General features: G+C 42.1%; 1 protein-coding gene across 5 annotated transcripts in view; it reads right to left on the bottom strand.

Moving 5' to 3' along the window:
* SMARCA2 (SWI/SNF related, matrix associated, actin dependent regulator of chromatin, subfamily a, member 2) overlaps nt 1-12075 on the bottom strand; it is a 227440-nt gene that overhangs the window by 28908 nt on the left and 186457 nt on the right. For 4 of the 5 annotated variants that reach the window (XM_053297258.1, XM_053297260.1, XM_053297259.1 and 1 more), the window contains exon 29: nt 5998-6215. In XM_053297258.1, coding sequence (XP_053153233.1) covers nt 5998-6215 — 218 coding nt within the window. Of the gene's footprint in view, nt 1-5997; nt 6216-7996; nt 8139-12075 lie in introns of those variants that run through there. The other variant, XM_053297262.1, reaches the window with a different exon arrangement.

Genomic DNA, 12075 nt, shown 5'->3' with positions numbered 1-12075 from the left:
CAAGCCACTTATAGGCCTTAGATAGTTTTTGTTTTTAAAGCCAGCACATTTTTCAGTCTGTTTTAAATTAAATATTCAGAGACTCCTCAGTCTCACCCCAACACCCATATCAAAGCCCTATGGCAAGCAGATCCCTATATACGGGGGGAATCACAAAAAGGAATTCACAGCCTACCTGGCAAAAGTTGTGCTGGATGGTCTGGTCTGCTGCAGGGAGCTCTGCCAGCCTCCTTCCTGGCTTGCTGGGGCCTGCCGAGTTCAGGCTTCAGGAAGGCCTACTCGGAGGCCTCTCTGGAAGTCCCGCTCACCCGCCGATCAGCTGAGAGGCAGGGAGAGAAGAGCTCTGCAGTTTGCAGGTTGCTCTGATCCTAGGCCTCGCCGATCCTAGGCCGGAGCTGGAGGCAAGTGGCTGAGGGGCCCTGGGGCTGGGCAGGTGGGCAATGGGGTGGGGGTGGCAGGAACTGGCGTGGCGCCCCCACCTCCGTGGCGCCTAGGGCATGTGCCCTGCCTGCTCCCCCAGTTCCGCCTATGCAGTGAATCTTTTCACAAGAGCCGTGTGAATAGCTTCAGGTGGGTCTGCGGGGAGAGTGGGTTTTCCTGACCCTCCCCGCAGATGATCCCTTACCTGTTGCTGGGCAGGCAGACTGCCCGCCCAGATGAGCAGTGTCTCTCCTGCGGGCCGTCCACACTTCGCTCAGCCGCTCCGGTGGTAGGGCTCAGGGAAGCGCCACCACGTGGTGCCCCAAACCCCGAAGACCAAATAATGCACCACGTGAGGGTCACGTGGTGCATTATTGGGAGCCACCACACCCTGAGTGTGCCCGCTGTGGCTACAAGCAGCCACGGCAGACACACAACCAACAAAATGAGGCTAAGGGAACAATCACTCCATTAACATCGTTTAAGTGGGGGGCTATTTATGCGGGCTTGCTGCTGTGGTTCTCTTGTTGCCCTCGAGCCTGGTGGTTCTCACAAGCATTCAAAACAGGGCTGGGCTCCCTTAGTCCGGTTTTGCACACTCTTCAGTATCTCTTCAACCCACCTAACCTGCCTCTGAAAAGAATGAAGATTTTTGTTCATTTGGTCAGGAAGATACTGAGGCGATTCTCACAACCACAGGAAAGTGGGCTAAGGGAGCCTAGCCCGCTTTCCTGCAGTTGTGTGCTGCAAACTTGGACAGCCCATTTAGTTCAAACTTTTTTGACCTTCTATGGAAAAAGTCAGAGCTTCCCAGAGCTCCAAATGATGGTGAAAGTCTACTTCTTTTTTGTGGGGGTGGGGGGAGATCGTGGCTGGGGGAACTCCTCTCCCCAATCTTCTGGCTTCTATTTGCCCACCTTCCAGTGCATATCACCTTAAAAAAAGTTTTAAAAAGTATTTTAGCCCATTTTAACTCCACAAAAGGCCGATTTCAGAGTTTCTCCTGCAATTCTCTGATGTTACATCACATCCTCTGAGATTCTCTGGTGTTAGGTTACTTTTCTTCTGGGTTCACAGTGAGTATCCTGTTTAATTTTAAAGTTAATTTAAAGGTTGGTTTGACCTTGACCCCAACATTCCAATCTGCAGTGTCAGACTGGATTGGGTGGGACGCAATCCCGACTTCTGCATTCATGTTCAGGCCTAATAGCATGTACTCACTATTGTACACAATACATAGTGACAGGCCGTAAAGGGCATAAGCTGGAGGATTCTCTTTCATGTTCTGTTCTTATTCTTGAGATATCATTCTTTTCATTACTTACAAATCCACTGCATACAAGTCCTTATGAAGAAAATAAGCAAAACTTCAACACTCACTTGTCAAACATTATTATAAAAAGAAAATGCAAATCTCTTGTTTTTAGTTCTATAAAAACTAAAGCAATTTGATCAAACTACTTTTTGATTTCATTGGAGTTGCGTCTTTAAAAAGAAACCATGGAGTATATGCAATTGGCAAGCTCAGATAATTCACATTAAGTAAAACTGACAGTATAGGATGCACAAGTGTCTTCTGCATTCCCTTTTTTACATTTCCAGCTATTGTGCACAAGCAAACTTAAACACCTTCAAAGGGAGATGCATGTGGATATAGCTCCTCTTAATAATAAGAGTTCTCATAACATAGGAAACAGACCTTGTAGACCTTCAAAGGGAGATGCATGTGGATATAGCTCCTCTTAATAATAAGAGTTCTCATAACATAGGAAACAGACCTTGTAGTACATTTCTTTCAGCAGTAAGATGATCCTGCAGTGTGCCCTTTAGCATTCTAGAGTGAGTGCTTTTGGTCTTAAAGTAATGAATATTGATAAGATGTTACCAATAAGCATCATGTAAAGCCTTAAAAAAAAAAAACCCAACAAAGACGATGTTCTTGGCAAAATCAAACTTCTAAAGCTTTACAAAGTACTAGGAGATTTTTGTTTTGGAATTCAAAATAATCCTAAGCATTGTTGAATTCTTATTACAGCTTCCAACAAGCTCCACTTAATCAGTTATCTGTTTTAATACCCTGTCAGGGGACTAGATAACGCTAGCAAAATTTTAATATGTATAAAGCCATGGGAGAGTACTATTTGTGTACTATTACTCAGATCACTCATCTCTGTAATTAGGATGATCATATTTACAATCCAGCCACTCTTGCTTTAGTTTGACAATTTGTACAGTTGAGACAGGTGCCACTGATCCATTTCTAGAGAAATAAAGTTCTACATAATGGGAAGCCATTATTTCCAAAGGGGATAGCACATTCATCAACCACTGAATCGCAGCAAAGAACACAGAATGTAGGTAGTTTATTATGCAAATTAGCATAACGCAAACTTCCATCATACATCCTTACAAATGTAGGCTGTATGCAAGATCCAGATACTATTGATTGTCTGTTTGTATTTGTCAAAAAGGATTTTGATTGATGTAGTGGTTAGAGTGCTTGACTAAGACCGGGGAGATATGAGTTCAAATCTCCATTTAGCCATGATACTTGCTGGGTGATTCTGGGCCAGTCACTTCTCTCTCAGCCTAACCTACTTCACAGGTTTGTTGTGAGGAGAAACCTAAGTATGTAGTACACTGCTCTGGGCAACTTGGAGGAAGAGCAGGATATAAAATGGAAATAAATCTATATATTTAATTCTTTTACGGCCGACTGAGTAGAGAACTGCATGGGGATGTTTGGCAGGCCCCGCCCCACTGCAGCCACAACCAATGAAAAGGCAGGGGGCGGAGCTGCTGCTCAGTGCTGGGACAGACAATGGGCTTAGGAGGTGATGCAGTGGTGGCGGCAGGGCCACCTGAAAATGACTGGCTGGCAGGCAGGCAGGCAGGGAGGGAAGGAGGAAGCCGGGTGGTGGGCAAAGCCCCGCCGCCCAGAGGAGGCTGCTGGCGGGCTCAGGAGGAGGCGCGGTGGTGGCAGGGCCCAGCCGAAAATGGCGGCCCACAACCCGGTGAGGAAGAGGCACAGTGGTGGCGGGGCTAGGCCAAAAATGGCCCGTCACCACACAGAGGAAGAGAAAATGCCCCGCTGCCCAGAAAGGAGGAGGTGTGGCAGTGGGGCCCGGACGGAGGGCAGCGGGGACTGAGGTAGGAGTGTACTGTTGCACAGATGCTCTGTGTGGGTTCCACTTGTAAATAAATAAATAATATTTCCAAGAATAGCAGAAATTAGTAATACTTTGAAGATTACAAAAGCTGACATCCAGAATAATGCTGCACTAATGCAACAAACACAAATGCACATACACAAGAAGGTCATGCAGTTGAGTGGTGATCAAAGCTGTGCAATCTCTTGCACTCTTGGTCCATTTGGGCAACAAGAACAGTGGATAAATTTGCATAATTCCCTGCAACATATACGGACTGAAGAAGAGATTTCCAAATAAAAAACTGGGCTTGCATTCCAGACTAGCATTGCACTGGTCTAACAGGGTATGCCTGTACCACCTCAGCCTCTTCCTTAGTCCATACATACTGTAGGGAATGATGCAAACCTATCTGCTATCCTTGTTGCACACATGTAATGCTTGCACAAGTGGACCAAGACCACAAGAGACTGCAGAACTTGCACATCTTTCTGCTCAGCTATCCGACCTTCATGCATCTTTGTTCATTGCACAAGGGCAGCGTTAGTCTGGATGTCAACCATCATGGATAGCCCTTACCCACCAACTACCTTGCCAAGCTGATTTTCTTACTACCTAATGTTACTTCTCTTGTTATAATAGTTTGGGCAGGTAGCAGTAGAAAAATGCCACACTGTCCCTCAGTTCTTTTCAAAACATAATATTAAGTGTGGTCATAGGGAAAATAAGCCGGGGGGGGGGGGCAGCCAGGGCACAAGCCTTAGGTGCCACGGGGGGAGGGGCGCCAGTGCCATGCTGCCCCCCACCCCCTCCCAAATTCATGGATTAAAAAAAATTAAAGAAGATTTTTTTAACCTGTAGCCCCTTCGGGGGGCTTCCTAAGGGCTGCCGGGGAGGGGGTCTGCAAAGGTCCCCCCCCCCAGCCTCTTAGATCACTGCTGTAGCCTGTCTTGGGCTAATTTTCAGGCCTGTTTGGGCCTACAAAGATCAGTGCAGTGGCCATTTTGGAGGTCGCCGCACATGCTCAAAAGGCCTCTGTGAGGCCTGGCAAGGCATAGGACCTTGCAGGGACCATCTGAGCATGTGTGGTGGCCATTTTTAATTTTTTTTTTTAAAGGCTGCTGAAAACAAAAATGGCCACTGCACATGCTCAAATGGCTTCTGCAAGACCCAAGTCTAGATTTTTCCCTGATCTAAGGAGTCAGAAAAATGCAAAGTTGTTGGCAAGGGACCCGAGCATTTAAAAAACAGATATAAATGGCACAAAAGTAAGTGGACAAAACATCCCTTAAAAAGACAATGTTGGTTTAATACCTTGTAAGTTGGCAAAACTGAAGGGTGGCGGGGACGGGGAGAGGCAAGGAATAAAATAGAAATACTCACTAGCCTGCTGTTTAATTCTCTATACAGAGCTCTATCTTTATCTGCATATTGTCACCCAATCTGATAAGGTTTGTGGGATTTCAAACTTGGAAAGTGCCTGCCTTTAACTTGTATGGTGTTTAACAAAAACAAACAAACTGAATATCACACTGTTTTGCTGTTCTGTGCCTAGTTGCAACTTCCACCTTCTTCCTGATCAGGCTGCTGGATCCAAGCCTATTGTAAGCTGTTGGATAATTTCAGATTGTTTGGGGCCCCTAGGATTTCCCATTGCAACCATCTCCCTTTAAGTCAAAGGCTGTTTGGACCGAAAAAAACCCATCCCTGAATTTCTTGGAGGCAGCAACTTGTAGTGAGGTGTGCTGAGGTGGCAGAGCATTTGCTACAGAGAGCTTTCACTGCTTAGCTCTATGGAGGCATGCCCAGCACATGGATGTACTGTGTTTCCTTGGGAAGGCGACTGGCACATATGTGCCACATGCGTGGTTGTATGTGTGTGTGTGTATGCATGTGTGTTGCTTACAACCTGTTTCTCCTGAAAGTGTCTGAACTTGTATTTTTGAGCTGATATTATGGTAAAGTTATCTGAAAGATGGGTGTCAGATATTTCAACAGGGGCGCAATTTCATTGCTTGCCCTAGGCGCTATTTTCCCTAGATACGCCTCTGAGTGTGGTTACGGTCATGAGCACTCCTCTCCACATTTACATGGCTCAGAGGGAAGCTAACATCATAGATTGTGAATTGCATCTTCATTTCGCATTTACAAGTAATAAAAGCGGAGGGGAATTTAGCACAATACAAAAATATCTCCTCCTGCATCCATGTCTACGTTTGTGTTCTTTTACTTTGAAGATTTAAAGTTATCTTTTATTGATGCTAATGGGAATTATACCTACGAGAAGTTTCTAGGACCAAATACAAGGGCCCCAAGATCTCAGACTGATGTAAAAGATTATTATTATTATTTTTTTAAGTATCGGGTTAAAAAAGTCTTTATGAAGAAAAGAAAGAGCTGAGTTAGGTAAACAAAGAGCTGAGCTCACCTGTCTTTGTAATTGATTACAGTATCAATTATGGCATTCATCTGCTTTGTCAGCTTAGGGGGGTTGGGTGACAATTTCTCTGCTGGAGGTCTTCCTCTCCTCTTTTTTGCCTTCTCTCCATCCTCTTTGCCTGAATCCTTGTCCACATTTCTTCTCCTTTTTCGTTTTTTAAGCCGAACTTCCTCTTCCATTTCTTCCAAATTGCCGTCTTCAATTGCCTATTAATCAGGGAAGTAGAAAAATATTTTTGAAAAATCAGACGGCAACAAAAACATATATTTTTAAAACTCTGTAAGGTGTAAACAACCTTGCAGTATGAGTTTAATCAATTTATAAGCAGAAGACCAACAGAAAATATTAAATCAGGAGCAATCAACAGGACTAAATTTAAAATCGCCACAACAGCATTGTTCCAAGTAACTTAAAAGTATCTGGTGGAGTGGCAAGGCCACACCCCAAAAGGCCTTTGATGCTGCAACACTCAAAGCATGATCGATACAATATTTTAATAGCTACATTCTTATAAACCTTTTAATGCATGCTTTAGACAAGGCAATTGTTATGAAGCAAAAGATCCCCTTCAAAACACATTCTCATATATATATATATATATATATATATATATATATATATATATATATTCACCTGTCCCCCTTTTGCACACCCATAACCTCCAAAATAGCAACAGGCCAGATACCTTTGCGGAAGAGTTTTGAAATCATTTTCAAATCACTCAGGATTACAAATAATATTTTCTAAAGGCACTATGTAATTTTTATCTAGTATAATAACTACTGAAAATGCAGAAGTGGTGGACAATACATTGTTGTACAATAAAGAATATTAGCACTGTGGGATGGGAAACACAAAACAGCTCAAACACATTCAAGCAAAAAATAGCAGATTTACCTGTAAATCTGTGCTTTTTACCACAGCCAACAGCACTATGCAGTGAGAGAGTGAAAACTGCTACAAAAACAAACCTCGTTTAAAAGAAATCTGTTCACACTCTGTCTAAGAAATCCATGTGACAATCAAAGAAGCTGAACTTTCTTGGTTTTAAAGCAGTAGAAAAAGACAAGATACGGATAGCTCAATCTCATATCAATTTTAAAAATTAAAAATGATGTCAGAGGGAAAAAACCTTCTGATCTTTATAATAAATTACATCAGCCTTTATGATTAATGCTTTCTCAAAACATAAATGTTGATATTGTCCCTTTTGCTTCTCTGTACCACCTAGAATACATGCAAATGCTAATCAATCCTTTCTCAGAGCTGAAAGAGCTCTAATCATAAGGCAATTACCTTCATTTTTCCACAGCACCAAACATGGCTAATATTTATGATCATGTGAGTGTAACAATCAATATACAAAGAGTGATTACATCCCAGACATAATTTCTTTCACTTGGGTACAATGTCTCTCGCAAAACGTTTTGTGCATAAAACCTGGTGCACCACACAAAACAGGCTGGCATGTTAAAAACGCCAGTGAGATTTCAGAATCTGTTTCCTATTCAACCTCCGATGTGCAAATCCACAGAACAAACATGAACATACAATCCTGAGGGAGAGCCTGAAACCCAGGCCTTAATAATCAAAAGACAATTTCCATCATGCTTTCACAGCATTCAGATAACCACTATGAAGGAGCTTGAGATCTGATGAGTTAGGAGGAAGAAAGGAAGGCAACAACAAAAAAATATATCTGCACACATTCATTAATATTCATTTGGCTAAAGCAGGACACCCACTATACACCACAGCAGCTAGCGAAGATTAAAAAAGGAAACTGTTCTGCAAATCTTGGAAGCTAGAAATGCTAATAATAAATACAGCATGCAAGGCTGTCAACAGTTAATGTTATTGCTCTCCTTAAGCACTCATTTGTACACAGAAAACAGAGAACACCAGCTTTTGATGTGTTACACACCTACACATGCCTGTGATGTAGTTCTACTGAATCTTCAAGACGGCAATGAAAAAGGATATTTACCTTACCACTATCAGCAGGCCGGCTATCGGAAATCACAGTTAGTGGGGATAAAATTAACAAGCCAGCAAAGCAGCGAGCTGCTAGTCTCTTCATCAGCTGATCAGGAAAAAAAAGAGAGCTGGGGAAAGGCTATGTTTTCATATACAAGTAATTTTATTTTACTGAAAATGTAATACTGAAAGGATTGTAGATACTCAAATCTGCTGTTTCATTCTACCTACCACAAGGCCCAAAGCCTTCTTCCTTCAGCCTGCTTTAATATTGACAACTACTTATCATATTTCCCCCTTATTATTCCAGGAACTCAAATCAGAATTTTTAAATTTTTTTTCTTGCTGGTTATTGATTCCTGGAAACATTTCATTTATAGTATTGATATTTTTTAAAAAAACAGCCAAATATATAAACATATTTTTTAAAAAGCAAAATAATAAAGTATGCATTTTAAAGCTGCACTACATACATACAAAACTGTTCTATTGTTCCCTTACAAAAGTATGTATTTGGTTTTATTGGGATTACTATTTTATGCACACATGCATGCGTGCACGCGCACACACACACAGAGACTTTCTGATTTGTCATATATACTAACACTTTCTGATTTAAAATGCTTATGAAACTGTGTTTTAAGAAATGAAATGTTTCTATGCTTTTAGTATTTCTCTCTCTCATATCAATTACAGCGTAACAATTCCCACTGCCACCACACTAATATTTTTATATGCCACACCTACAAGGCTACTTGAACCTGCTGATGAGTTCTCAGTATACATAAATAAATAAATAAATGATCTGGGTAAGCATAACATAACAATTGATAATATTATCAATTCCCCATAATGCCAATACATACATGCTAAAAACTTGGTGTGGCTCACAGATGAATGCTGACAAATTACTTACAAGAATATTACCATTTTCAAACATTGATTTTGCAATAATTTGTTCTCAAAATTAGTTCTTTGCATTTGGTTGAAAAGATGTACAAGTTCACACATTATTTTCATTACAGCTTTTGTTTTTCAGGCACAGGGAGATATTCACAAATCTAGTTAGAGTTAACAGTAGGTGACACCTAACTTGGATTTGTTAATGGCATAATAATTTTTTGGACAATGAGGTCAGATCCCAAATAACATATTTAATGTTAATATGAATGAGCACTATTGCTTTCCCATCATATGATGATTATTTCATCCATTCTTCTTCATGCAAAACTATAATTTATTCAGCCAGTATGGCTGATAGGAATTTCACTGTAATTTATTCCTCAGAGCTTGGGTACCACACCAAATAATGTGTGAGCTTACAAACATTTACCAGCACAGTATGAAAAATATACATGGGGATATAAGCGGGGGTGGGGGTGGGGAAGAAAATACTATAATCAGTTTCTGAGTGCAGGTATGCAGCCCATGTGTGCAAGACACAGTTAGGCCATATTGCCTAACCTGTTAGTTTTAGAAGTGAATGAAAATAGAGTTATGGGCATGTAAGGGCCAAGCCGTAACACTACTAAAAAACGATATGGCTAGCCAGTTGACATAGTGTACTTGGACTTTCAAAAAGCTTTCAACAAAGTTCCTTATCAAAAACTGAGGATTGTAGGAGTCATGGGATAAGGGGAAAAGTTCATGTGTGGATTGATAATTGGTTGAAGGACAGGAAACAGAGGGTAGGTGTAAATGGTAAAGGTAAAGTGTGCCACTGAATCTGTGTTGACTCCTGGTGACCACAGAGCCCTGTGGTGTATAAATGGGCAGTTCTCTAAATGGAGGGAAGTAAGAAGTGGGGTGCTTTTTAATTTATTCATAAATGATCTAGGAATTGGGGTAAGCTATGAAGTGGCCAAATTTTCAGATGACACCAAACTATTTAGGGTAGTCAAATCCAAAACAGATTGCAAGGACCTCCAAAAGTATATCTCCAAACTAGGGGAGTGAGTGACAAAATGGCAGATGCGGTTCAATGTTAGCAAGTATAAAGTGATGCATATTGGGGCAAAAAGCCACAACTTACATATACATTGATCAGGTCTGAGCTGTTGGTGACAGACCAGGAGAAAGATCTTGGGGCTGTGGTGGACAGCTTGTTGAAAGTGTCGACACAATGTGCGGCAGCTTGGAAAAGGCCAATTCCCTGCTAGGTATCATTAGGAAGAGGGTTTAAAATTAAAATGCTAATATCATAATGCCCTTATATAAATCTATGGTGTAGCCACATTTGGAGTACTGTACAGTTCTGGTCACTATATTTTAAGAAGAGCATGCAGAACTGGAAAAGGTGAAGAGGGCAACCAAGATGATCAGGGCCTAGAGAACCCTCCTTACAAGGTAAGGCTAAAACATCAGGGGCTTTTTAGTTTGGAAAAGAGATGGCTGAGGGGTGACATGACAGAGGTATATAACATTATGCATGGTGTGGATAGAGATCACTTTCCCTCTTGCATAATGCTAGAACGAGGGGTCATCTCATGAAACGGATTGCCAAGAAATTTAGGACCAACAAAAGGAAGTACAGGAAAACCTCATTATTTGTGGTTCCACATATTTGTGGGTGTCTAATAGACACCTGTTTCCAGTAACCATGGATACTAATGGGTTAAAACCCACATATCTGCAGTTCCTAGAGGTCTGGAAGTGATGGCGGAGGTCACTTCTGGCTGCCAGTTTGTCTTGAGGATAGAGGAGGATACTGGTTCATTTCTTGGGGGGAAATTGGACTTTGTTCCTGCGATTTTTCGCAGTACTGGGGGCCATTTCATCCTTTGGAGGACATGCCTGGGCAAATGGGAAACCTGCGGAGCACACCACAGTACATTTGGGGCAGTTTGGAGGCTTTTCCCGATTTTCCCCTCCACCCTGGAACCTAACCCCGCTTTCCCTATAGCCCTAATACCTCGTTACTCGTGGTTCTGTTACTCACAGTAGTAGGCGAGGAACGGAACCCCGAATAACAAGGTTCTCCTGTACTTTTTAATCCATGGAATTCTCTGCCAGAAGATGTGGTGACAGCCACCAGCCTGGATGGCTTTAAGAAGGGCTTAGATAAATTCATGGAAGACAAGTCTATCAATGACTGCTAGTCTGAGGACTATATGCCACCTCCAGCCTCAGAGGAAGCTGCCATATACTGAGTCAGACCATTGGTCTATCTAGCTCAGTATTGTCTTCACAGACTGGCAGCGGCTCCTCCAAGGTTGTAGGCAGGAATCTCTCTTAGCCCTATCTTGGAGATGCCAGGGAGGGAACTTGAGACCTTCTGCTCTTCCCAGAGTGGCTCCATCCCCTGAGGGGAATATCTTACAGTGCTCACACTTCATCTCCGTTTCATATGCAACCAGGGCAGATCTTGCTTAGCTAAGGGGACAAGTCATGCTTGCTACCACAAGACCAGCAATCCTGTCTGCCCTCCAAATACCAGTTGCAGGGGAGCAACAGCAGGAGAGAGAGAGAGTGCCCTCAACTCTTGCCTGTGGGCTTCCCAGAGGCATCTGGTGGACCACTGTGTGAAAAAGGATGCTGGGCCTGATTCAGCAGTGCTGTTCTTATGTCTCAAGCATACTATTAAAAGACAGAAAGTTGTCAATTATTTAGTTTATTATTATGCCTTTACCACCATGGAGGGGGTCATTTGGGTTTTCTGTATCAGGACCAAAATATCTTGGGATGGTCTCAGGTCACAGAAAGAAGTGGATAAAAATACAAAATATCAACAAGTTCCTCTCCACAGAAAGAAGTGGATAAAAAATACAGTATTAACAAGTTCCTCTCCACAGAAGTATATGTATGAGAAGGAAGGAAGGTTTTGGGATCTTAATTAATTTAACACACCATTATCTGTAAAGATGACTGCTCCAAAAATCCCACCAATCAAGTGCCTACTCTGTGCACACAAAGCCAATAAAAATTACAGATAAAAATTACTGAGTTTATAGCTTAGTCCACAACACAAGTACATTGATACCACCAGCATGCCTTTGCTACAAACTGGAGAAAAAGAGAAAGGAGTTTGGGGATACTCCACAGCATAACCACAAACTGATTATAACATGCAGCTATCAAAGTCTACTTTGC

Source organism: Hemicordylus capensis, chromosome 2 (genome assembly GCF_027244095.1).
Source record: "Hemicordylus capensis ecotype Gifberg chromosome 2, rHemCap1.1.pri, whole genome shotgun sequence".
NCBI lineage: Eukaryota > Metazoa > Chordata > Lepidosauria > Squamata > Cordylidae > Hemicordylus > Hemicordylus capensis.
This window is presented reverse-complemented; position numbering and strand designations above follow the sequence as displayed.